At 44.5% G+C, this 25,742-nt stretch overlaps 1 protein-coding gene across 1 annotated transcript in view; it reads left to right on the top strand.

The window, feature by feature from the left end:
• The window catches only part of LOC146177690 (uncharacterized), a 104,053-nt gene that overhangs the window by 25,768 nt on the left and 52,543 nt on the right, over positions 1-25,742 (top strand). The window contains exon 4 of the mRNA XM_084580533.1: positions 15,036-15,228. Coding sequence (XP_084436659.1) covers positions 15,036-15,228 — 193 coding nt within the window. The remainder of the gene's footprint in view (positions 1-15,035; positions 15,229-25,742) is intronic.

The raw sequence follows: 25,742 nt of genomic DNA, 5'->3' as shown, positions 1-25,742 counted from the left end.
TCGTCGCTCTCTTCATCGCCTTATTGAAATGCGCTCGTAGTTCACTACACTTCTATTTTTAAGTTAATACTATTAAAAGGTTATCAACCATATTATCCAATTTTCGACCTAAGCTCACGATGTGTAACTCCCAGCAATTACTTAGCCCTCGCGAACTGCTGCAAGTAGTGATACCGAAGCTCAAGCTTTCCAGCAGTCTTCTCCTCACAACAGCAACTTATTCATTGACCAGCCCGTCGTTCTGCCACTTTTTCCATCGTTCCCGATATTAACGTAAGAAATAATCCTTACATGTGTTGGAATAGCACGCTCTTAACAGCTCTTTACGGCTATTCTGTAAAACGGGTAAGCTGAACTTCGTACCCCATAAATATAGCAACTCGGGACAAACGAACCAGCTGCTGAAGAGTGTAGCTTATAAGATAAAAAAAGCTGAATTGATGGTTTTTGATGAAAACTATCATCTATATCTATATTTGCAACAATAGAGTAGTGGTGAAGTGAAATCTGATTAGTAATATACATGGTGCTTTCTTTGACATGTTCACCCACATCATCAGTGTGCTCCTCACTGACAGCAGATTGGTTTAATAGGGACCTGAGTTGCCTCAACAAAAGCAAGTTCCTTTACAGAGAGGCCGAAAAAAGGTTATGCCAATGCCTGGCAACGCTCGAAAACATGCGATAAGAGATAATAAGCGATGCTAGAATCTGTTCACAGCCACGCCTTCATCCATGACCTGTCATTATTATCTTCCAACCATCGAGCTTCTGGAGCAAGTAAAACTGTCGAGCAATCCTGACCCAATGCTGAGGGAGTCAGTGTTCCAGTATCGAATGTTACCAACCTTCCATAAAGCATTCATATCAACTTTTACCCAGGATAGGTCTCTTTAGTTTCTGTTACTATAAATAATTTCTATATTCAACGCCCGAACTCCTTAGCTACTCCTGTTTCGTAGTTAACTACGGCAGTTTGGAGCATCAGCTCCTGATCTTCATGACCTTAAGAAATGTTAACGTATTTATGGGAAGGAATCCACTGCATTTTGTCGGCTTTTTGTTTCACAGTCTTACTTTCGGTTTGTGTCCACGCAATTAGAGGATAGCTAAGGTTGCGTCAGATTTCAACTCTGGCCTCGTGCATCATCTTTAAATACCAATCTATGTATTTAGTCAGACAGTTTAAGAACTCCATGAACGCATGACTCATTCGGAGATTCTTAACTGTTAAGAAAGAATCACTTTTATCAGTAGCAACGCGGCTTCCTTAAATACTGCACATGCAAAATGTAGCTTGCAGGATTCATATATGATCTTCATTCTTCTGTTGATGTGGTATTCAAATCGACTGCACGTTTCTTGATTTCTGTAATTCTTTTCACAAGGTACCTCTAAATGGTTAATATCTAAATAAGCATAGTTTCATATCCACCGCCTTGCTTTTGGATTGAAGGTTTTCTCTTTTCCAGGTTCTAATTTAAGTGTCGCCAACTGTAATGCGTCCTTTAGCCTTTTAAATCATATCCCTTTATATGTGTCTCCTGAGATCCAACATTTCACCGACGATTTCGCATTTTATTTATTCTCACGATGACTGCGTAGCCTATCAATGGAACCTCGATGGTCGGCACCGTGCTCTGCCCGCCTGATACAACTTACCCTTTCGAAGATAAAATTTGTCTTTTGCAAACCGAATATCTGGAAATAAACCTACCATTAATGCTATCAATCGTGACGATATTTTGTGTAAGTAAATAAAATAACATCGCAAGCATCAGATATTTAGAAGCTGCACGGCAATAGTACTATGGAGGCAACGATGAAATTAGAGGACTCTCTATTTTCGAGGATTTCATAAAAGCAGAGCTGTCAACTTTTTCTGCCGTAGGACTATTCTGAAGAGCCAACAGAACAGTCCTGAAACGCTGGATTAATATAAATTGTCTTCAGTGATTTACCGTGCGCAGTTTAGGCAACACAGCTCGAAACATGTTCTACCTATCGCAGAGCGTTGCTTTCGCTTGGATTACGTCTCGCGGCAGGTCACGAAGCTAAGGTGCCTTAAGTAAAATTTCGCTGATTCTTTTCTTTTCGTAATATTAGAAATCGCATCTACCATATGTTTTCAGTGTCCATTTGTTAAGATCCCCTGAATTTCAAATGCTTTTAATGCCTACGCATTAAGTGGCTATGATCGAGGAGCTTACGATCGCATTGAACTGAAAAGAGTTAGACGAAAAGAACAATTGAAGAAGGACCAAAGAATCTCGGCAGAGAAATCCCATGGTGAAATTAGAGTTGTTACTTAATTATAGATAAAAAACAATCAGACCTCCAAATAGCCATGCGAGCTAATATTGACGTCCAAACAGACGTGACGCCTGGAAGAAGACGTGTATTTCGACGTCAGATGGAAAAAGTGCTAATCAATGTTCGAAGTCAATCAAAAGTGAATAACGAGTGAAGGTAACTAAAAGAAATATAATTAGGGCAAAAGAGGGCTGGGAGGAGCAAGCAAAAGCATAAATGGAGGCGGGTATGTGATGACGTCAGCTCGACGACCTTTCCATGGTGACCGCCGCCTGCGCCGCTATGGCGCGCCCCTAGCTCGGTTACGTTAAGGCGGGGGTCCCACTCCGGCAGCGCGAATGTGCCATTTTAGGCAATGTTTGCGTGAGCATTCTGCGCGTTGTTCTTTTTCGAACATCACAATGTAGGCATCATTCGAAAGCTTAATATACTCTCTGTCAAATGATGTGCGCTGCTTTAGTGTGTCAACGTTATCAACTGCATGAGAGGTGGTTTTGCAGATGACAAATTCGCTAGCGTCGTTGATATACCCTACTTCGGATTAGTTCGCTGAAGAAACTGCTGCACTTAGAACAGTTTCCTTTGGCCTACACATAGAATGGGTACTTATATTATGAAACCTGAAGCGTAATTAGTTTTAATTTAATCAGTCTTTGATCGGCAGCCTTTTAAACATGGTAAAGTTTGGCTATTTTGGGCACGAATATCTGCGCTTTATCTACGTGCACAGCAGTAAAATTTTTACCACTTCGGGCGCACATTATAATAGTTGAGTGTACGAAGTTTCATCGAAATTTATTCTCTAGTTCGTTTTTAATTACCTTTCCAATTTGAAGATTTCCGCAATACTGCCTCACATCGCATAGCTTGACCAGAAAAACCGCTCATTCTACAGCCTAGGAATCATGCATGGCGAAACTAGAATAGTCGTTATTTGTGAACCCTGATCGCAAATTGCGCTTTATACAATTAGCACGATTATACTGAGCCTTCAAATATAATCAATTTTTCGTACACGACATTCAATGGAGAAGGCCGTCATACTCAACAACGTGAGCCTTGTTTGAGTTGGCTTTTTTTTAATATTGTATTACTGTAAAATAAAGTTAAAATAAGAAGCACAAACCATGGTGATAATTAGTATTTGCACCTGTATTCGGTCATTAAAGGTTTTTCACTGCTAGCGCCATCTAGGTAAAAGCAGCAAAAGTGTGAGTTCATTCAATTGCCACGAGAGGCGCGCGTGACTACACTCCTTCAAAGTACTGAAGCTAGTCAAGAAACCTAGAAGTCAGCTTCTCTGCAGTGCAAAAACCCCTTCACCATGGCGGCCAAACCTGTTTTGGGGGCACAAAACAGGTGCAGTGCAGGAGACTGGTAATAATGGCCACGTACATTTCCTGCACCTCTCTTCTTGTCGCAATTATGGGATTAAGAACCCCTCCGTTTGTGAGTGCCATTCATAACACCTCCCCTGCCCCTACCTCCTCCAGGCTCTCAATAGTGAAGGAATTCTGCTCAACACGTTCGCGCATGACATCAGGCTGGACATAGAAGTATTCTGCGCTGCACCCAACTTCTGCCCTCAAAACAGGTTTGGCTGCCATGGTGAAGGGGTTTTGCTCTGCTGACTTCTAGGTTTCAGCAACCCACCTATACTACTTTTGTGCTGTGAAGTGTCTTGCTTGTTGCTATTTGCATTGCTGTTTGTGAGGCGAGTGTCACACTTTTCAAAAATTCATTGCCTGTCGAAACAACTCCTTTCTGCAGCAGATCCGGTTTCAAACATCCCATAGAGGAAGAATTTCGACAACTCTCTCACCTGATGCAGAGGCTACAATTCATGATATAGAGGAAAGCAGGGAGTGTCAGTGGAGTGAAAGGAATGAATGGATACCTGGAGGCACCACTCGATTGAGAACATGGTGCGAGACACCGCTGGTTCCTAGCACAAGGAGACGCATCTACTCAAAGTGGAAACACAAACAGTTCATTAGGGAAGGACCACGGAGTGAAAGCTTTTTTTAGGTGACAAGACATGACACGCACACTACGTGCGTGCACATGTTTTGCGCGCATACACTGTGGTTTATGCGGGGGATATTCGCTCGCACGAAGAGCCTGCACATGGTCACCGCATCACCCTTTGCACCCCTGCATTGTGTGCGAACAGTGGACGCTCGCCTGCAGTGCTAAGCCGCTAACCTTCACGCCCAATCGCTGAGGGGCTTTGCGCTATTTTGTGCTTTTCTGAATATGCTTCTGGCCCTGTACTTTTCCCTCACGCATTCGTATTTCGCCAGGCGCTTCAGGCTCGGATAGCAAGTGACACGGCTAGCAAAATCCAAACAGAATGCGCAGAATCTTCCGGTAAATTTACATGTATCGGGCTTGCTTTTCGGCTGGCGACAAAAGTGCAAATTTATCAAAATTAAGACATGCCTTGACAGATTGCAGGTTGCTTGGACGAGGTTCTTCATCCGTGCGCGCAGTTGGTCCAGTGGTATTTCTCGCAAAAATGTAGACATTATGTGTTTGACAGCGAGTGCTACGGATATCGCCACGTTATGCTGCATGGTGTGCTGGCAAAATGCTCGCACATGACACCACGATACGCCAGCTGGCATACCACGCGTATGATCCACCGTTTAGATGCTATGTGCGTCATGCGACTCTCAAATATTGGTCGAAAAAGGAATAGGACAGTAGACCAAAATAAATAGTTTCGGCCGGCGGTATCGACTGGTTGTCTCCTTCACATCTCCGTTGGTGCGTGCTCTGTTCCCTAGAGCTTTCAGTGGCACACGTGTGCTTAGGTGCAGCTGTCCTCTCGGAAAGCACCGTTTTGAATGTAGCTTCGCAGCCGCTACAAGAAATACAACTGCAAAAGGACGACGTCGCATACGGAGTACAGATGAAAAAAAGAAGAAACGAAGGAATTCGACGCTGCTGAACCGAATGTCGAGCGTTAGCTGAAATGAGAATGTACACTGTTTTGGTTCAGTGCTTTTCATGCTTATAAACATTACAAATATGTGCTCATAGATAATCAAAAACCAGACGTCATCACCGATAATCACCGTAATGAAACGTAACAGCCGTTGTACGTCTGTCTAATTGTATTTGGTCACTTACGAAGCGTGTATGAACATCTTCGCAAAGGTGGGACAGTTCACCACACTACGCTGCGTGGAAAGAGAGAAGTTTCGACTGCAGACAGCGTAACATAAACAAAGTGACGCCGAGAGGGCAGCTGGGCGCATTTCACTGTGACAAGAGAAAAGTGCTTGCCTACATGTAAACCGAATTACCGGATTCCTTCGGCGCACACACAGTGGCATTAGTGGGGCCAAGTAGGGCTAATGCGCGTGCACAGCCGGCACTCTCTACTTCTCTGTGCGTCTACGCTATGCTCAAAATAGTAAGCCTCGAAGCCGTGGATTCATGTTTCAAGGCCAGGGGTCTGTTTTATTATTATTATTATTATTATTATTATTATTATTATTATTATTATTATTATTATTATTATTATTATTATTATTATTATTATTATTATTATTATTATTATTATTATTATTATTATTATTATTGTTATTGTTATTATTATGCAATGCACCGTAAACGCTTTCGCGGACATTTAGTGCATGTGGTGGGTTGACGGAATGAAGCGCGTGTCTGTATCGGGCGGTCGTGCAGAATAGAGTACTGATATCCATCGCGGCACACGCACATCGCCACTGTTTTTAGATTGCCGCAATGAAAAAAATCGAACGTATTTATTAGCACAATGACAGCCTCCCTTTACAAGCGCACATGGTCATCCCCGATTAGTCATCGCAGTGAAATTCCAAACTTTTTGGGTGTTTCTTGCACCTCATTCCGGTTTTGTACCGGAAAAAATAAAGTAAATAAACGTCGCGTTTGGTTTTGACATAGGACATCGTTTTCTTCACACCTTCGAACACGTCAGTTAGTTTTAGTAAAGTAAGTAGAGGAGGCTCAGAATTTTTGCCTCCGAATGGCTGAATATCGATTGACACCACCGAAATGAAATATGCGACGATGATGTGGAGCGGAAATCACATGACAGTCTGATTCGGCGCGCAGTTTTGACGTCGAAGTCACCAGCGGCATTTTTCTTTTTTTACTGAAAGCATTTCCGATAACAAACATGCAAAGCAGTAAAAGAAAATAAAACGAAAGACTAACGCTAGTAGTAGCATCAAGGAGCCACGTGGTCTTACTCAAAAAGATTCAGAAATATAAGCATAGTAGCACAGCTAGCAGTGCGAAAGCAATTCCAAGCAAACACGCAGAAGACACGCGGCAATATCTACCAAGGCAGCAGTTGTTGCTTCCCTCAGGAGATAGGAGCCTGAGTCTTGCACGAAGGTGCATTCACGAACTGGGCTGAACCTGTTCAATCCGTTTCGAAATGATTTTTGATAACAATACCACGTCAATTCGATGTAGACAGCTGTATGTCGAGACCTTGCGGTGAAACCCACAGTTGACCGCGCCGAGTTATCGCTATAGCTTCGTTCCCACGTGTAGCGAACATCACCCATTTTTGCTGTGCACAGATAAAAAATGGCGACCACGCCTTGCAGACAACTTTTTTTTTTTTAGTGATAGGAAAACAAATTTCCACTCCTTTGCAATGATAAAATCGGAAATAAATGGGAGGGAATGGAAACATAATGTCCAAAAAACAAAATGACTTGAAACAGCATCGCCGGAGAAGAAACTGCATAAATATTCGCAGCATCTGCCATTTTCTTGGTTTAGAGAAATTGCTTCAAGGGTCTATCAACTTGCATCTTGAGCGTTCGCGAGCATACTTCAGCCGACTGATTGGAAAGTCATTCTAAGGAGTTCTTGTGTGGACAAAAAAAGGAGGATAAGGGTTAGGTGCAACAAGGGGCCCTGAACCAGCTCTGCCATTGTTCAACTCTAATCCTGCTGAAACGCTGCATGGCATAGTGAAACAACAAAACATTGGGGTGAGGTCAACGAATTGCCACCATGATTTATCTCATGATAGAGGAAGAGAGAAGGACAGGGACTGGTCATTTTGGGCAAGGGCTAAAAATATACATGCACGAGGGACAGGCAAAGCGCTTTGTCCCATGTCTCTCGACCATCCCTGCCTCTTTTTTGCGCTTTGTCAAAATGAGCAAACTCCACCAACTAGCCCAAGAAACAGCATTGCAGAGAGACAGTGTGCCTAAAGCTCATAGCCGCTTTTTGCAAGCCTACAAAACCTAGTAAATTCAGACTAGATTGACCAAAATTGACCAAAATAATCTGGGCATGCACTGGGAAAATGTTTTGTATAACATGAAAATGAATACATTCCGATGCCTGTGCTGCTTAGCATTCGTCAAGTTTTTTTCTCTCAGTGTGGCTATTGAAGAAAGTATAACGGCATACCACTTCCCCAAAGTACATCCAAAATTGCGTCATGTTGGGGGTAGAAGTGGCGTGGGGCGAAGGGAACTACTGGAATACATAAGCCCCGACTCCAAACACACATGCGTCATGCACTGCCGCGCTAACGTCGTCGCACGCGTCAGCCAAAGCCGGTCTGCGCATGCGTGCATCGCGAGCTCTGATGCTGTGATCTGTCCCTGCCAGATATCTGGCGCGTGCTACACGCGTCGAAAACTAGCGAGGGGTTGGGACCGCGCGGCTGTCCCCTACTCCGTTCTTCTCGTCCTGAAGTCCACTTAGCTCCCCCTGCTTCTTTTCTTCACAGAATAGTTTTCTTCACGGTTTTCAAATTTTCTCAGTCCGCGCGAGAGGGGGAGCGAGCCAGCACCACGAACATGCAGGTGCATTCCCCTTTTGCGACGCCTGCCGTGACGGCGGCGTTGACGTCGCGGCGCATGGAAAGTGCTTTGGAGTACCCGCTTTATTTATGGCAGTTACGAGGGTTTACCTACAGAAGGAATGTGAGGATTGACAGCCATGTTTGTCAGTTCTTCGATTTTCCGTACTGTTTCCTCGGGCTGTTTTTCTTTTTTCCATCAATGATGAAACAAACCCTTCACACATTCGTGGGGACAATGTTTGCAAACGGTGTAGGTTCGCCAGTACTTGTCTAAATGGGGCGATCCCCCCCCCCCCCCCCCCCTTCTTCATTGGAACCGCAGACGAACCAAAAAGGGCATCTTATTGTACGATCCCCAGACATGTCAAAAGAATTCCGGGGCTGGCAAATTTCAAATTATGAAATCATTGTCAAGAAACACATGTGCTAGTTGCAAAGCGGCGCATATTTAGATAACTGCTCGTGATGTCGCACTTTTCTGGTCGTCTTATTGCTCAGAATATGTTTATTTATTTATTTTATTTACATTACCCCTCAGGGAGGCATTACATATATTTTGAATATATTTCAGAAATATGTTGCACTCACGCTCTCGAGTGCTGCTAGTATGGCAGTCCGCTTTCTCAACGCACCTTATAGCTAAAAATGTCGCAACAAGAGCGCAGACTGACTTGAAACTAGAGCTCGCGGTAGTTATTGTAGCTGGATTACCATTACCAATGTACGCTTACTACCAGCGCTGGTGCATTCGCCTTCAGCCCACCTGCTCATGTTGCTGTATATAGCACAAGGAGCTCAATCTAAAACATCAATCTATTCGCTGTGTTGTCTTCTGACCTTGTGCTCCCGTCCACGTTCCGCGCTGTCACCTCAAGATGCATAAGCAACACGCCCAAGCTGCTATTCTAAATAAAAACAAAAATGGGGGAGGGGGAGGGGCGGTTAGCTTACCGTCAACACTATATAGCCTCGTGTGTTTCAATGGAAATGCCTCCACCCCCCCCCCCCCCCCCACCCCCACCAGGGAAAAAAGAAAGCGGTCAGCGCGTTATGAAAAGGAAAGTACGCACACCCACATATATCAGCGCGCGCGTTTTTTTTTTTTCTACTTTTATTACAACAGAAAAATTACCGACGATTACGTTACTTCCTAATGCGAAATTTGAGCATATCTCATTGGCTGTTCCAGCTTTTCGATAGATTGAGGCAAAGACAACCTTTTTATTTTATTTTTCACACGTATTTCTTCAAGAAACACTCCACTAACAGTTCTTGACTGTCATGAAGGAAGCTTTGTGGATCAGGAGTTCGCGTAATGCAGCGTATGGACCTGTAGGAGCGTTGCGCAGCGAAGAGATAGCAGCGACTGACTGATGCCGCTGACGCCGCTAGCGAGTCAAGTCAACGTGGCTCTGCGTTTCGGCTTAGGATGTATGCACCGCGATCCACTTACACCGGAAAACACCGTCGCCGCCACAAAGGAAAAAGGTAGGGGGGGGGGGGGGGGGACACGCAGCGGCGAATGGTGGCAGGAGCGTGCGCTGCCCTGGCTGCGGAGCTGGTTACGAGGGACAACGCAGACGGCGACGCGAAACGCAGGAACGGGCGCCAAAGAGCTGGGCTCTAAAAAAAAAAAAAAGAAAGAAAGCTGTTCAGCACGCCAAATGGCCACATCAGGGCAGCGCGAGGAAGTACATGTCGGGACAAATTATAGGGGCAGTAAGTAACCGAAGGGCGTCTTGCATTATTCTTTTGTTGCACATACAACCACAGAAACGAATCCTTTCACTCCAAAGAATGCCTCAGTGGCAGCCAGTTATGCATTTTACCGTGGTTAGCACGAGTGATTGCCGTTCTATGCTTGTTATGAAAGCAGGTGATGCTGGTAGTGAATAAATAAATAAGTAAATAAATATATAGAAAGTACACTGGATTCGCAATGCAGCAAAGACGTACATCTAACCAATGAAGAGTACAGAGGAGATTCAAAGGGGAAGGGTCGAGAAGGAGCGGTCTAACGCGCTTGCGAAACTAACCCGCTTCTACTGGCGACGTTGCCTCATAACTGTCTGCTACCCTCCCCTCTCCAATTCATTTCCCCCAAATTTAGCCTGAATGCATTGCGGCAGCTGCGTGGTGCTTACCCTTTTGGTAGGTATTTCACACCTATTTCGCAATGCCGACTGTCCTCTCTAAGGTAAAATGAAATTGGCCATCGCCCTTTTCTCAGCTCATTAGGTTACCAACGTCAGTTTCTATGGTTAGAAAAGCCCGAACTAAAAAAAAAAAAAAGAAAAAAGAAAATGATTACTGTTGATTGAAACCGACTTTATTGCAATTTTATTATGTGCAATAACGTTTGATAAAAGTAGTTCTGCACCAGAGAGCTCGCAAGAATATCCTACTATAAATGCCATAACTTCAAAAGCGATAACAGCTCAAAAGATGGGTATCAAAGGAAAGACAATACAGGGGTCGATTTCAGCCAGAGTTCATGACGAAACCACCTAAGATGTATACTTCGTCTCACAAAATGTTTTTAGTACTGTGAAAGGCCGGGGCGCCATGGACCAAGAGCACTTGGACACTTGCGCGCGAGCGAGGCAAACGCGTTTCCCTTTTTGTTTTTGTACTTTGTAACTAATGTACAAAGCTCCCCCTGTAATTTCTTGTTATAGCTCCCCTCTGCACTTCCCCTCGCTTTCCTCTCCCCATCATTTTGCTTTCCCGCCGGCTGCAGCTTGGGCGCTTCAGATTTTAGATAGCAGTTGAAGGGGCCGGCAGCACTCTTTTCCTTCCTTTTGTTTGAATAACCACTATCCACACCACCTATAATAGGCAATTGTGCTCCCACTGTCGCCCTTGCCGATTCGAGGGGTGCGTCGGAGCACAATTACTTATTACAGTGCGCATTTGAATGGGCCAGGGAGCCCCTGCCTTTAGCAGTGGTGCAAATCTTTTGTGAGTCAAAGTATAGTATACAAAGGCCACATAAATATCTTCCATCATATCGCACCTTTCTATTTTTGGTATAGACTTGAGCTATCCTGAACATATATCGACGATGTATCATCAACTCGCTCAAGCTTCCACTCTATCCAGAACAGTGAACAACAAAACGAGGTGGTACTTTTCATTTACGTTACGCACATTCGGTCATGGCCGAATCGAGCGGCGGCGGTCCGCGTCGCCGCTCAAGTTCAGCCGTGGTAAGGCAAGCTTGCACCCCGCAGTCCTGCTATCCGCAGTAGTCAAGCTAAGAACAGGTGAACGCTTCCCCCTGCGCACGGCTGGGAGAAGAATGGGGCTTTGAAAACCCACCCTCCAACAAAAGAAAGCTTCTCTACAAAGCAATGGTTGGGCCCCTCGGCCAACTGGGGGCAAGGCCGATAGGCACTTTCTCAGTCCTGAATCAGTGGCGTAGCCTGGTGGCAGAATTTGAACTAATTCCAAGATGGCCACCGTGGGACCCCGCCTTAAAGTCCCTTGATAATTTGAAAGTAGCGACACTCTCCTCCGCGCCGCGCTTTCCTCCTCGATTCTCCTCGCGCGGCGGCGGCGAGCGCTGCGCACGACACGCTTTTTCCCCCTGACGCCCGCCGGCCGGCCGCAGCAGTGAGTGAAGCGCGAGCTTTTGGGCCAGGTCTGCGCTCCAGGAGTGCACAAAATTTTTGAAAAATTGCGAGAAAAGCATTGAGAATGCCTATAGTAAAGTTCATGAATTGATTGCTTTCTTCTTAGAACTGTTTGAATGGGGAATGCTGATAAACAAAGCTTTCAGGCGAGTTCTGTGCTACAGACACTTTTTAAGTCTCATGATAAGGTTTTACTTTGTGCACTTAATCTAGTACTGCCTCTGACTTTATGTTTGTTTTTTTTTAGAGCGTGAAATCTGTCACCGCGGTAAAACTTCAGAAAACGATCCGGGCTGGTGCTTTGAGCTTCAAGATTAGAGAAGGTTAAAGCAGGACTTAGTCTATTTCGCTACTGTCAAGCTATCTCTCTAAGCATAGTATATGTCACGTGATCAACCATGAGATTGGATTATTGGTTAATTGTACATGTATTTCAATCAATTACTGGGCCAAATTAATTTATAGTTAGTAAATTGCAATTAAAATCTAAATTTTAGCTGCAACACCGAACCGTATACCGTTGGAAAGCTTAGGCCAAGTGTAATGGCACTGTGCTAGTTAGCGATCCGCGATAATCTGCGTTCATTAGTTAATTTTGTATAAAATCAAATTTTGAGCTGTTCCTTGCTGCTTCGAGGCAAGGAACAGTTTTGACACGGCAGTCTTGATATGATGCTGATGGAGGAATTAAATAATTTTATGAGTACGTGGCCCCTCACTGACTTCGCGTGTGGTTAAAAGACAGCAGGGTACACTGGGAGAAGTGGTGGGCCCTATTGCCGATACACTGAAGTTCTGGGGCAAGCATGCTGTGGTCTCATGCGCTGTGTAAAAGAGCTTGATTTCATTGAACGCAACAATCAAATAAAAAAATTACAAGGTGCACATAGGTCTTCAACGTGCGGAAATGAGAAAGCATATAACTGCCAATTCATTAACTATCGCTATCCTATCTATCACTATATCTACTAATGCCAGAGACCTATCGTAACTGTCACTATCCGCAACGAACACTATCATCTCACTATCCGGGCCTATTACTATAATTTACTATTATTATCCGTAACAGTCACCATCATTACCTATCACTATTCATAACCATCACTATTTAATCTGATGCCGTCCCATGACCCATTGATATACTTCAATTTTCATTGGCTTACGTTGTCAGTCATATCTCTATTATCTCATAATATCTGACGAGACAACTATACATTGACTTTTAATTCTTATACTTTCTTGTTTTCTCATAAATGGAGGTGAGAAAAGAGCAAGCCACAGAAATAACTGACTACTATCAGCGCGAGGTTCATGTCTCTGTCGAGGAGGCTTCCTTTACTTCAGGACAGGTCGGTGAGAGAAAATTGATGGAACTGCGTTTGGTCTGTTTTTTTTTTTCGAGTTCGTGTAATATTGGCGGCTGAAACTGGTCTTCAGTGAAATGTAGCTAGAACATAGAGCGATGAGATAATTACTCAGGCTAGGTGAAAAAAAAAATCTTGCATACAATTGAAATGAGTAATATGTTACAGTGTTAGGAATTGTTGCTCGCAAAATGTTCCCCTATTTTTACATAATAACTATAATCATCATTGATTGTTTAAGTTTCGTAAATACAGAAAATTGATGCAATGATTCTGGCTGATTTGACATCGATGGGATAACTTTTCTCGCAATAAATGAATACGCGGAATCGCGCTTTTAGAGCTCCAGCTTTCAAAGCGAAGGTAACCTGCCAACGCCTTGTAGTCATGGTCAAAGTGAAGCGTGTGTGATCATGTGAACACCCCCTGCACATTGGCCGTATCCCTGATAAAACGAACGCATATTTTTTAACCCACGCGTGCGTCGAAGCATGGCAAGACACATTCAAGAATTGAAAAAAAAAATGCCATACGACCTAACTAGTGCAGATTACCCGCAATACCTCGGGTTTACTTGCCAAAGAGTTTTTCAGGGCCAGCATTCAATGCTCCCGAGTAACCGACGCACACTACAAGTAAAAGCTCGAAAGGCTAGCTCCTCTACAAGCCCGAATTTTGATTTTTAGTGAAGGAGGCCAGGGATCCTAGCATAATCGCGACAAATGCAATCGAGAGACTGTAATTTTCCAGTTATTTCTGACAGCAAAAAGCAGATTATAGCGCCCTGTTTCTCACTGTACAGAAGTCGAAGCGTGTTAAATGATGGAGCCTTGGAGCCTCGTAGAATATTCAGCATGCTTCAGAGGACAACCTTATTTTTATACAATGAACATGCTGCCGCCGCAAAAATATTGAGCAGCAAGCAGGAATAAAAAACGCAGCGTCAGGTGACGCGTTATTACGGGGAGTGAGAAAGGCACTCGACGTCGTAAACAACTCTGTTGTTTCTAGGAATAAACGTCTTTCGACTAATCTTGTGAATCCATTGACTCGTGCGCAAGCCGTCACGCTTGCCTTGAGATATCATGAATACCGCATAACCATCTTCAGGTCGCTTGCTGCAGTTGTACGCGCAACAGCACGGCATAGAGCTTGCACGCTGCAATAAAAGCACAGCGCGCAATATTCGCTCGCACAGACTGGGGGAAAAATGGCGCGAAGGAAAAAGAAAACACAAGGAAAACGCCGGACGCGCGTCGGTTTCCAATGGCAACGGCAGGGAGACCAATCGTCGCTCAGGAAATCGGGCGGAGAGCCGGCCTTCAGCGAAGGGGCGCGCAAGGGGCGAGGAGGAGGCGAGGAGGTAGCGCGGCGGCGGCAAAGTTCAATCGTTGGCGTAACTTTCAAAGTATCAAGGGGTTTTAGGTTACGTCATGGAGAGCTGGTAGCGCAGAATGTAGAGGAGCGTTAGGAGAAGAGTCCGCTGGTACAAAAACGTTGTCGGCGTGCCCTGATGTAGTGCAAAATTAGGCCACGTGGGGATTACTGCGCAGCTTGATGCACAATGTGGTCAACGACGCAGCTGCTATCATAATCTGAGCAGTGTGAAATCTCTACAAGGGGCGCGCGATATATCGTCTGCAGCAACAACGCCGTCTTACGCATTTCTTCACAGTAGATTAGTGTTCTCTGAATTTTTTGTAGATGGGCTAACTTAAGCGTTTTTAGACGCAATAAATTTAAACATCTCCGGGTGCATTTGTGCACACTAGAAACAAGTATGATTCTTCATCTGTTATAAATATTTGCTGGCTACATATTATTCTTTATACAGCCGGTGCTAAATTTGAAAATTCTTCGTGACTTTTAAATTTCATGTATTTTTTATAGTTGCGGGGTGTGCGGCGATTCTGTCATGATGGCAAAGTGCCCCGCATAAAGCCACAAAGCGGCCCATGGACAAGCACTGGCCGTGTGGTGCTTTCTTCTCCGAACCTGCAGTTTATTGAAAAAGAGTTCAATGTGCTCACACAATCTGGCCAGCAGACCATCCAAGCCCGCCAAGTTTTCCAGCCTTCTAAAGGTGCCGTAAACGGAATTTCTTTTCTTTGAATCCTTTTGCGTTTCCACATTACAGTGCACGTTGTTGGCTGTAACACGAATGCCCACGCAGCCATATATCTGATTATACCTCCGGATAAGATAATTTAACGGTTACATTGTTGATTATGACTAGCAGCTTACCGGTATTGCTCAAGAGGAAAGTATACATCAGTTGCAACTTACCTGTACTTACCTGTAGGCCTGGAACGTTCAGGCGAAAGAGGGTTCTGTTTAAGTTGAGGACAACACAAAGGGCTATGGAACGAAAATGGTAGATAGAGATAACATTCAGAGGTAGGAGGCGTGCATAGTGGGTCAGAGAAATAACTCAAGTCACTGACATTCTAATGAAAATCAAGAAGAAGAAATTGGAATGGGCGCGACATGTAGTGCGAAGAGAGGATAACCGATGGTCGCTTAGGGAACAAATTAGATTCCAAGGGAAGGAAAGCGTAGCAGGAGGCGGCGGAAAGTTAGGTGGGCAGATGAGGTTAAGAAGTTCGCAGGGGTCAAGTGGATGCAGCTAGCACAGGACCGGGTTAATTGGAGGAATATGGGAGAGGCCTTCGCCCTGCAGTGGGTATAGTAAGGCTGATGATGATGATAGTTGACATAAAGCATGAAGCTCAAGTATAGCGTTATACATTTCGCGCTCTGTGTCGTCGCTGAGACTAGATGCAAAATTGAAATGTTCTGCAAAAAATTGGTTTACAGTGCACACATAAACCCAGGAGAGAACCAAGTGACAGAACAGAGCGCTTAGTTCCTTCCTTTATTTGTCTGCCTGCACGGTAAGTCAGTTTTAGAAATAAATGAACTAACCTGCAAAAATGTTCTTTGCAAGTATAACCTCGCACAATTTAAGAGAGCCTGGAAGATGGCCGACATACGTTTCATACCAAAACACAACAAACCCTTGCTATTAGACAACCTCCGCCCTATTTCCCCAAGTTTCTGCTTGGGAAAACTCTTTGAAAGGGTCATCATCACCCGGCTTACCCGGTACTTGGAGAGCAACAACCTGCTGCCGCCAAAGCAGTTCAGATTCCTGCCGCATCTGTCAACGCAAGCGTTGTGCTATACATATACAAATACCTTCTCGAGAAACCTCTAAAAACCCAAACCAAGGCCATTTTGCCACTTGATTTAAAAGGCGCATTTGACATCTTCCACTCCAGCATCCTGCGCGGCCTAGCACATGTCAACTGCGGTCCCAAGACCTACAACTACATCAAATATTTCCTTACACCGAGACAGGCCATCCTCAATGTGGGATCCTTCCTATCAGAGCCCATCACACTTGGCCCGCGAGAAACCCCACAGGGGGCGGTACTGTCACCCTTGCTATTCAACCTGGCGATGGAGGACCTGCCATTCCAGCTTCAAAAAATTGAAGGCATACAACACGCCATCTACGCAGATGACATTACGATCTGGTGCCCCACTGGGAACGACGCAAGGGTGAAACAATGTCTTCAGGCTGCAGCCGACATGGTCGACCAGTACGCAAAACATCTAGGTCTACAATGCGCTCCAGAAAAGTCGAAACTGCTCATAGGCAACCTGCAGTGGCCAGGCGGCGCTAGTGGAGTGCAGCGTTAAGCGCCGCCAACGGCGGCGCCCAGTACTCTGAGGCGGCCGGCGCGGTCGGGTTGCGTTCGCGTTGTACGGCGGGAAGCATCTCGGCTCTCATTTTCTGTGGTTTTAAGGTAGTTTAATGTCTTCAGAGCCACTTCCGAAAACCAATACTGGCAAAATGACACCGCCTGTGCGAGAATGATCATGTTTAAAACGAAAACGGTGTGATGTCACCAGGAAGTGCGCGCCGCTCGCGACGGAACACCCGCGCGCGCAACTTTGAGCTTCGCGTGAGTAGACGGATATTTTTTTTTTCTGACGAAATTCATCGTCTCCGGGCATCAGTCGGATATGCGATGATGAATTAGAAATCATTGAAATAATCAAAAATGTTGTAAACGTAGCTTTTCATTTACCTATTGCGTTCACACCTCATACCCAAACATTGAAAGTGCAGAGAGAACCTGAGGAGAGATCGATCGCCGTTACTTCTTTTTTTGTTCTTGCTGTTTGATTACAGCAGAATAATTTCCTCGCGGTTTCGCTTCACAGTTTAATACCATGACAAACATTTGCTTCGTGGGGCACGTTTCGACAGTGCTGTGGAGGTTACAGGAGGCATCGCGGGGTACGCGGTACGGATGTCGTGGCGATTGCAAGCACTGTGCGGTTGTAGCGTGCGTCATGAACGAAACCTGGCATTTAGTCGTGGAGGCTCAGGCCTCCGTCCAATAGGCCAGCGTGGCGGAGGCGGGGAATAGGGGGCCTCCTACATCGTTGGAAAACTAAAGCTCTTAACAACAACAACTGGCATGCATTTTGTACCTCCGTACCTCAAGCTTGGGGAAAGCCGTTGGGCAAGGCTGGCACTCAACGGCTAAGCTTCCGTAAATGGGGTCGTTGGAGTTGGGATTTTTTACTGTTGCTACTAATGATGGAACGGTCTATCGTCTGGGAGAAGAAACTCTTCAGCAGCTTGAGCAGTCGGTGCAAGAAATGTTTGGCGCGGAACGATAGAACAAAGTTCCATACTTCGCGTACACAGTATCACGGGCCGCCACACTCCGCCATTTCGACATTTTCAGCATCTTAGGAACTAATTTACAGATAAATATGCGTATTTAAATCTGTGATTGAAAGTTTTGAACATATGTTGGCTTCGTGGTTCCGAATAGACACCGCATTAGAAATCCGGTTCACAGATCCACGAGCATTTTTTCTTTATTTCGCCTCCGATGAAACGCGGCTGGAATTCAATGCTGCGGCTGCGCGACTGTGCTGCTTTCCTGGACGTTACGTCCTTTAAAAGGGCAATGCTACTCGATCTTGCACAGCATATACCAGTGCACCCCATATTTTACAGCGCGGAGCGTGTACTGAGGAGAGTGCCCAAACCAGCATGCGACTCCCAAAGTCAGAAGTTTATACCGTTTCCTTCGCTCAACTTGCAATCGCCATATTTTAGCCCCTTGGCGTCTGTACGCCATTAGATTCATAACAAAACGAATTTCAGTTACATTACTCTCTCACAGCCACTATACACTTCTCTCATCATTCTCCTCAGGTTCTCCCAGCAAGCGGTGCGCTTAGGCTTCTTTCGAGATTGTCGCATTCTTTCTCGTCGCCCCAGCGCTTATTTTTATTCTTGTTCACATCCGTAGTAGTCGAAGTATCGCACGAGACCATTGAAGCCACTAAATGAGACTGGGCACGGCGGACCGCGCAAGTACCTGAGTCTGAACATGCCACCTCTCTTGTTTGTACAGGCCCTGTTCTTCGGTTTCACCGGCATAAACTTCGATGCATGCAGCAGAGAACCATTGCCGCCGCTATCAACTATCTTCTCCGTCTGTGAACATGACGCACCAAGACTCAGCTATCCCCCTGCCGGCCACGTTGGTTGGGGTGTGAGGTCACCATCTGCTGCAACTATAAAGAAAGAGCTTCACTGCTTCGCCTTCACTGGGCACGGCGGACCGCGAAAGGACCTGTCTCTGAACTTGCCACAAATCCTGTTTGTACAAGCCCTGTTCTTCGGTTTCGCCGGCATAAACTTCGATGCATGCAGCAGAGAACCATTGCCGCCGCTATCAACTATCTTCTCCGTCTGTGAACATGACGCACCAAGACTCAGCTATCCCCCTGCCGGCCACGTTGGTTGGGGTGTGAGGTCACCATCTGCTGCAACTATAAAGAAAGAGCTTCACCGCTTCGCCTTCACTGGGCACGGCGGACCGCGAAAGGACCTGGCTCATGAACATGCCACCTCTCTTGTTTGTACAGGTTGGTTGCTATTCTTACCGCGGTGACGATCCGATGTTATTGGTCCTACCGTGCCCAAAGCGATGTGGTTCCATATCGTATGAGTACTTTTTCGTATGCAAACTTCTTCTGAGTGGAGACATAGAAACCAATCCGGGTCCCAACGTTCAAGACATGTTCGATAAAATCATAGAAACGCTAATTCAAATCCAAAAGGATCTGTGCGATCTAAAAAAATTCCAAAATAAACTGGACATATCCCTTAACTCTGTCTGCCAGACTCGAGCGAGGTGAACAGAGTGTCGCCAATTTCGCAATCAGTATAGACCGGATAACGCCTATCGAACAGCACGTGAAATCCATATACCAGTCATTTGACGTGCAACGAAGGAAGGTTACTGATATCCAAGACCGTAGCCGTCACTCCAATCTGATTGTGCATGGAATTCCTGAAGACGAAAATGAAAATGAAAAAAGCCTCAAAGATAAAGTTTTCATCGATATATTTCAGGCAAAGTTGGGTGTGCAAACATCCTCTGTGGCTCGTAATCACAGGCTTTGAAAAAAGAGCGATAAAGATCGCCCGGTAATTATTTATTTCCAGGACTACGTAGAGAAGCAAAATGTATTTGCAAACATGAGCAAATTAAAGGGGTCAAAATATTTCATCAAGAATGACTATTTTAAAGAAACCTTAAGAAAGCGTAAGCTACTATGGGAATCTACCAAAACAGAGCGAAAAAATGGTCGCAAAGTAAAACTCGTAAATGACAAACTGACAGTTGATATTAAGGCTTACATATGGAATGATACTACAAGCGAACGGATTCAGCTTTATTCACGTCCTCCACCGGGCTCTGAGGCCTCAGACTGACGCAATACCTCGGAATGTCACCGTCCTTCTCAGTTCATCATTCTAAATACGAATGCCCAGAGCATAGTTAATAAAACTGAAGCACTTGAAATAGCTTTACTTACGCACAGTCCGCAGGTGGCCGTCATAACTGAGACCTGGTTACACCATGATCTTAGTGATGGCTCTATCTTTCCTCCTTCGTACTCGGTTTTCAGACGTGATCGAGGCTCACGTGGCGGAGGTGTCGCTGTACTACTGAAACGGAACATTGTGGCTGCACCTTTAGACCAGATTGAAAACCATGAAAGCCTGTTTCTGAAGATAACCTACCATGACCACACTTTTATTCTAGGCGCATTATATAGGCCTCCAAATTCTGATATGGGTTATCTGCGCAAGCTGCACGACCATCTGCATTTGTTTGGAAAGAAAAACATAATCCTTGCAGGTGACTTCAATATCCCTGGCATTGATTGGCGCAATGAAAATTTTGGATCCACACATGACTCGGACGTTCTTTGTGATATAATGTTTGTCCATAATCTGAAACAGGTCGTCATGGAACGAACTAGGGTACGCGGGTCTTCCAGCTCTATTCTAGACCTCGTGTTCATAAATAATTTTTTTTTCTAATTCCTCCACCACAGTGCACGAAGGAATATCTGACCATAAGATAATTGTTGTATCTTTCCCTCTGTCGAAAAGTCGTCAAAAGAAAGCAATCAAACACGAAATCATAAAATACTATTCAAATGCAAGGGATGAGTCAACGCTCGATGACTTAGAACTAGCGTTCGAAAAGTTCTCAGTAAAGCATGTTTCAGAAATGTGGGCAAAATTTAAGGAACACTGTCAGCACTGCATTGTCAATTTTATCCCAAACAAAAAGATACGCTTGAAGAAGATAAATACTTGGATCAGCCGAGATATTATCCATTTAAAAAGAAAAATCAAGCGCCTAAAAAGAAATACGTCTCCAAAATCTGGTACCATAGAAACACTGAAGCAAGAATTATCTGCTAGCATCCGGTCTGCCAGGCAGCGTTACTTTACTGAGAGTCTCCCACAGCTCATAAAAAAAAAATCCAAGCAAGTTTTTTAACCACATCCGGGACTGCAGGGAGCCTATGCAGAAAATAGTTGTGCATGGCAATGCCATCACATTTCCAGAAGAAATGGCGGTACATTTTAATTCTTATTTTCATTAGGTGTTTTCCACTAACTGTCATGAAAATGTTAATGTGAACGATATATGCGATTCAAGCGGAAATGTTGTGTTGTTCTCTCATGAGGGGGTTGTGGAGATGCTCCTTAGACTCGACCCTAAGAGTTCGTTTGCCCTGATGGTATACCCAATCAATATTTAAGGCGTTATGCAGAATCTCTAGCTCATTTCCTTGTGAAAATATTTCATGAATCATTGTTGTCTGTTTCATTACCCCCTGACTGGCTCACGGCCAGAGTTGTACCTACTGTCCAATCTCGTTAACTTCCAATTCCTGCAAACTCATCGAGCATGTAATAGCGAATCATATAACGGAGATTATAAATTCAAATTCAGCTCTTAGTTCATGTCAGCATGGCTTCAGAAAGAAATTTTCAACTGTCACGCAATTAATTACAGCCATTCACACCTTTAACGAAATACTGGATAAATCCGGACAAGTTGACGTCATATACCTCGATTTTAGCAAGGCTTTCGATAAGGTTCCGCATAATAAACTACTTCCGAAGCTTAATACAATTGGAGTGCCTGCACCATTCATCAAATGGATTTCTGCTTACTTAAAACAGAGAACACAGTATGTGTAGATTGACGGATTCGGTTCCCCCCCAGTTGATGTTACCTCCGGTGTTCCGCAAGGGAGTGTGTTGGGTCCTTTATTGTTTTTGATTTATATAAATGATTTGGTCTCTTTTATTGATGAAAATGTTAAAATTAATCTTTTTGCTGATGATTGTATGCTATTAAAAGAAATTCGCTCTGGTTTAGATCAAACCCTGCTTAATACAGCTTTAAATGATGTTGCGTGTTGGTGTAACCAATGGGGAATGTAACTGAACCTTGAGAAAACTGTATTTATGTGTATTACGAGAAAGACGATGCCTCTGGACTTTGTCTACACCCTTAAAATATACATGTGACTAAAGTAAATAAATGCAAGTATTTAGGTGTAATAATTAATGACCAGCTAACATGGAGTGATCACATTTCCTATATAACTTCATCTGGAATGAAAAATCTGGGTTATTTAAGACACAAGTTGAAAGGTGCACCAAGTAACGTAAAAAAATTAGCTTATGAATATATTATTCGGCCAAAACTCGAGTACGCTGCCGTGGTGTGGGACCCTCACACGAAAAAAGACATCGCGCGGGTAGAAAAAGTTCAAAGGTGAGCCGTATGCTTCATCTATAACAAATACCGAAATTCTGATTCTCCATCTTTCCTTATGGAAACGAACCAAATAGAACAGCTGTGTACCCGACGAAAGATAGCAAGATTAGAATTTTTACACTCCTTAATTCATGGAAAGCTCGGAACATCGGCAACACTTTATGTCACACCATCCCTCACTCGAAAAACAACACACACACAATTATAGCTTAACTCCCCAGTTCGCCAGAACCAACAATCACAAATTCTCCTTTTTTTTCCACGAACTATCGGGGACTGGAATGTACTACCTGGGGAGGCTTTCACTTGTGAAAAATTCAGGGATGCCATTGGCAATGTTTTTGACCACTGAGAGAGTTTTTGTCTGGTTGTTTGCAATGTTTTTGACCTCTGAGAGAGTTATTATCGTTTTTTTTTTCTTTTTCTTTTTTTTTGATATCGACATAATCAAAATGGCCATCTGTACCAATTCATGCTTCCAGGTTATTTGTAAAAGTGTATCTGTGCATGACACGCAAAAATTTCTCCGTTTCTTTGTTATTTCTTCTTAACACTAATTTTGCCTATCCTGCTTGGACCAAAGAGGTCTGCAGTATCATGTAAATAAATAAATAAAATAAAAATAAATTACACTAACTGGGATAACAAAACGCGAACGCAAAAGGAATACAGCAGCCGCAACATACACAGCGTCAATTTCTGCGCCGCCTCAGTATTATCTCCCGTCAGCCGCCAGTTGGCGCCACATGTCTCAACAAACTCCATTGCAGGTTGCCTATACTAGAGAACCCAAGGCAACCTCTAGCCCAAAACATCTCAATTAACATCGATCGACACCAAATTCCCAAGCTACCCGAAATTAAAATCCTTGTCCAGTACATACCAAAAGGCCACAAAAACACCACGACCGTCAAAAAACTCGCAACAACCACGCAGAAGATAACCAGGATGCTCAGCCGCATTTGCAACAAGCACCACGGCTTAAAAGAAAGGGACGCAATTCGCCTTGTACAAGCTTTTTTTGCCTCATGAATAATGTACGGGACTGCCTACCTCCACCTCACCTCGCAAGAAATCGCAAAGCTAGAGTCACTAATACGGGCGGCCTATAAAACGGCACTGGGTCTGCCGAAGACCACACCAACATCGCACCTCATGTCTCTCGGCATCCAGAACACACTCAAGGAAATGGGGGAGGCGCAACGACTGCCACAGCTCAACCGCCTGGCCATCACTCGAACAGGCCAAACCCTTCTTAACAATATACGCCTCAAAGTACCCTACAAAGTGGACCAAGGGACGGAACGTCCTTTATCAATCCGCAAGAACATCTATGTCCATCAAATAACCAAAATCATGCATCCGAAATTTAACGCGGAGCGAAGAAACGCCAGAGCCGAAAGCCTTCGCAAGAAATGGGATGGCCACCCCGACACGCTCTACGTGGATGCAGCCAGTGCATTTAAAGGGCGGATGACCATCGTTGTAACGAATCACGAGGGCAAATTAATCAACAGCGCATCAGTCCGCACGTCCAACCCCACTCACGCAGAGGAGGCAGCCATTGCACTAGCGCTAGCTACCAACCCAAACGCTATTGTACTCACAGAATGCCAAAATTCGTGCAGGAATATTACCAGCGGACTAATTTATCAATCATGTCTTACACTATTAGCAAAACACCCTCCTAATCGGGCCTCAATCATATGGTTTCCGGGACACATGGAAAACATGGGAGGGAATGACGCCACCCACCGGCACGCCCGAGCTCTCTTACACCGGGATCCCCCCTTAGCCGACGAGGAAAAAGAGCATATTACACAGTCCATAATCACCTTTGCTGAACACCTGCAGGCCTACAGACAGGCCAGATAGACATACCCCGCACCTCACAAAATTCTAGACAAGGCGGAAGAACACACCCTCCGCCGGCTACAAACAGACACTCTCGTTACAGCTTTTAAACTCCACCAATGGTACCCCTCACTTTACACACCAGAGTTACCACACTGTGGAGAAATAGCTACGACTTTTCACATGGTGTGGGCATGAAATTTAAATCCCTTTATTGATAAACTTCCTAATCCCAATTTGGAGCAGTGGGAGGCCATTCTGCAAAGCGAGGACCCCGACTGACAACGAGGACGGGTTCGCAGGCCACTGGGCTTCCGGAATAGGTGGACCACCCACAACTCCGAGAATTCCCATGCACTCAATAAAGTTTTCAATCAATCAATCAATCAATCAATCAATCAATCAATCAATCAATCAATCAATCAATCAATCAATCATAGATGCTCAATTGCCTTAGTACTCTGTGGCTTCCTAATATATTCGCCGCATAGGCACTCTAAATGTGTCTGAGGAAAAAGATAACATCACAAAAAGAGGCGCGTGCCTAGACTAGTGATAATGAGGCATCTTCTTTCCACAAGCGGGTTTTGCAGGAAACGGGAATAACCCATTTTTTTTACTGCCAGACAGGCGTAGACTTAAAAGAAGAGGGTGCCATTATTCATCATGCAAAAAAATAATAATGGGATTTAGTGCATTTTTGTTGCAGTGATGCAACGTGAAAAAACTTCATATTTAAATGTTAGCTTTGGCCTTATGTTGATAGAAAAAGATCAAGATGATGGTAGAACAACTACTACTGCCATATATCACTGATGCTCGACGTTTTAGAATAGAGGCTTAACTAAATTAATTTCAATAAACTTTGAAACAATAAGCACCTTTATGTTTCAATATGTTCTGTTGTATTCTGATTGTCTCGGTTTGAGAACTAGCGTGACACTTTCGGAAGCGTTTCTACAAAGAGCTATGAGAAAATGATTTTAAGCAACGTGTCCCCCTCCCCCCAAAGCTCTTTTTACTTACTAGTCCTACAGCTAGGTAACATTAAAAAGGCCTTTCAGGTAAATGTTCGCTTGTTCGTGCTATACAGGTACCAGAAAGCCTCCTTCCCCATCTCTCTCGGAAAATAAAGCCCCTAGACAGACTGAGAACGAACTGTCTGCATTTTGTGTTGGGCGGTAATTCACCTTATAAAGGCGTTACGAGCATATGAACTTAAAACGGGCGTGGAAATCAGTTGCGTTAGGGAGCTTCATTTCATTGTTTTTCGTGTACGTCTATTCGAAATATGCCGAGGGTTCGGATAACAGTTATTGTTCCAGGAATACATTTAACGGCTGCTTTTTCAGCTCACATTGTCCATCACGCTTCTGTCCACCAAGGCTACAGGACATTCACAAGTGCCCTAGTGAGGCTCTGAGAAGTTTGAATTATTCTCGTGTGTCCGTCGTTCTGTCCGCCGGGTAGCCTTGCCTGCCTTCTGATTCTCTTTTATACCACACGGTCCTGGTAGTCACAGAAACATTGAAAAGCGATGTCATGA

This window comes from Amblyomma maculatum, chromosome 10 (assembly GCF_055883805.1).
Source record: "Amblyomma maculatum isolate TAMU_Amacu chromosome 10, ASM5588380v1, whole genome shotgun sequence".
NCBI classification, from domain to species: domain Eukaryota; kingdom Metazoa; phylum Arthropoda; class Arachnida; order Ixodida; family Ixodidae; genus Amblyomma; species Amblyomma maculatum.
Note: the sequence above shows the minus strand (reverse complement) of the source record. Positions and strands in the feature narration are given on the sequence as shown.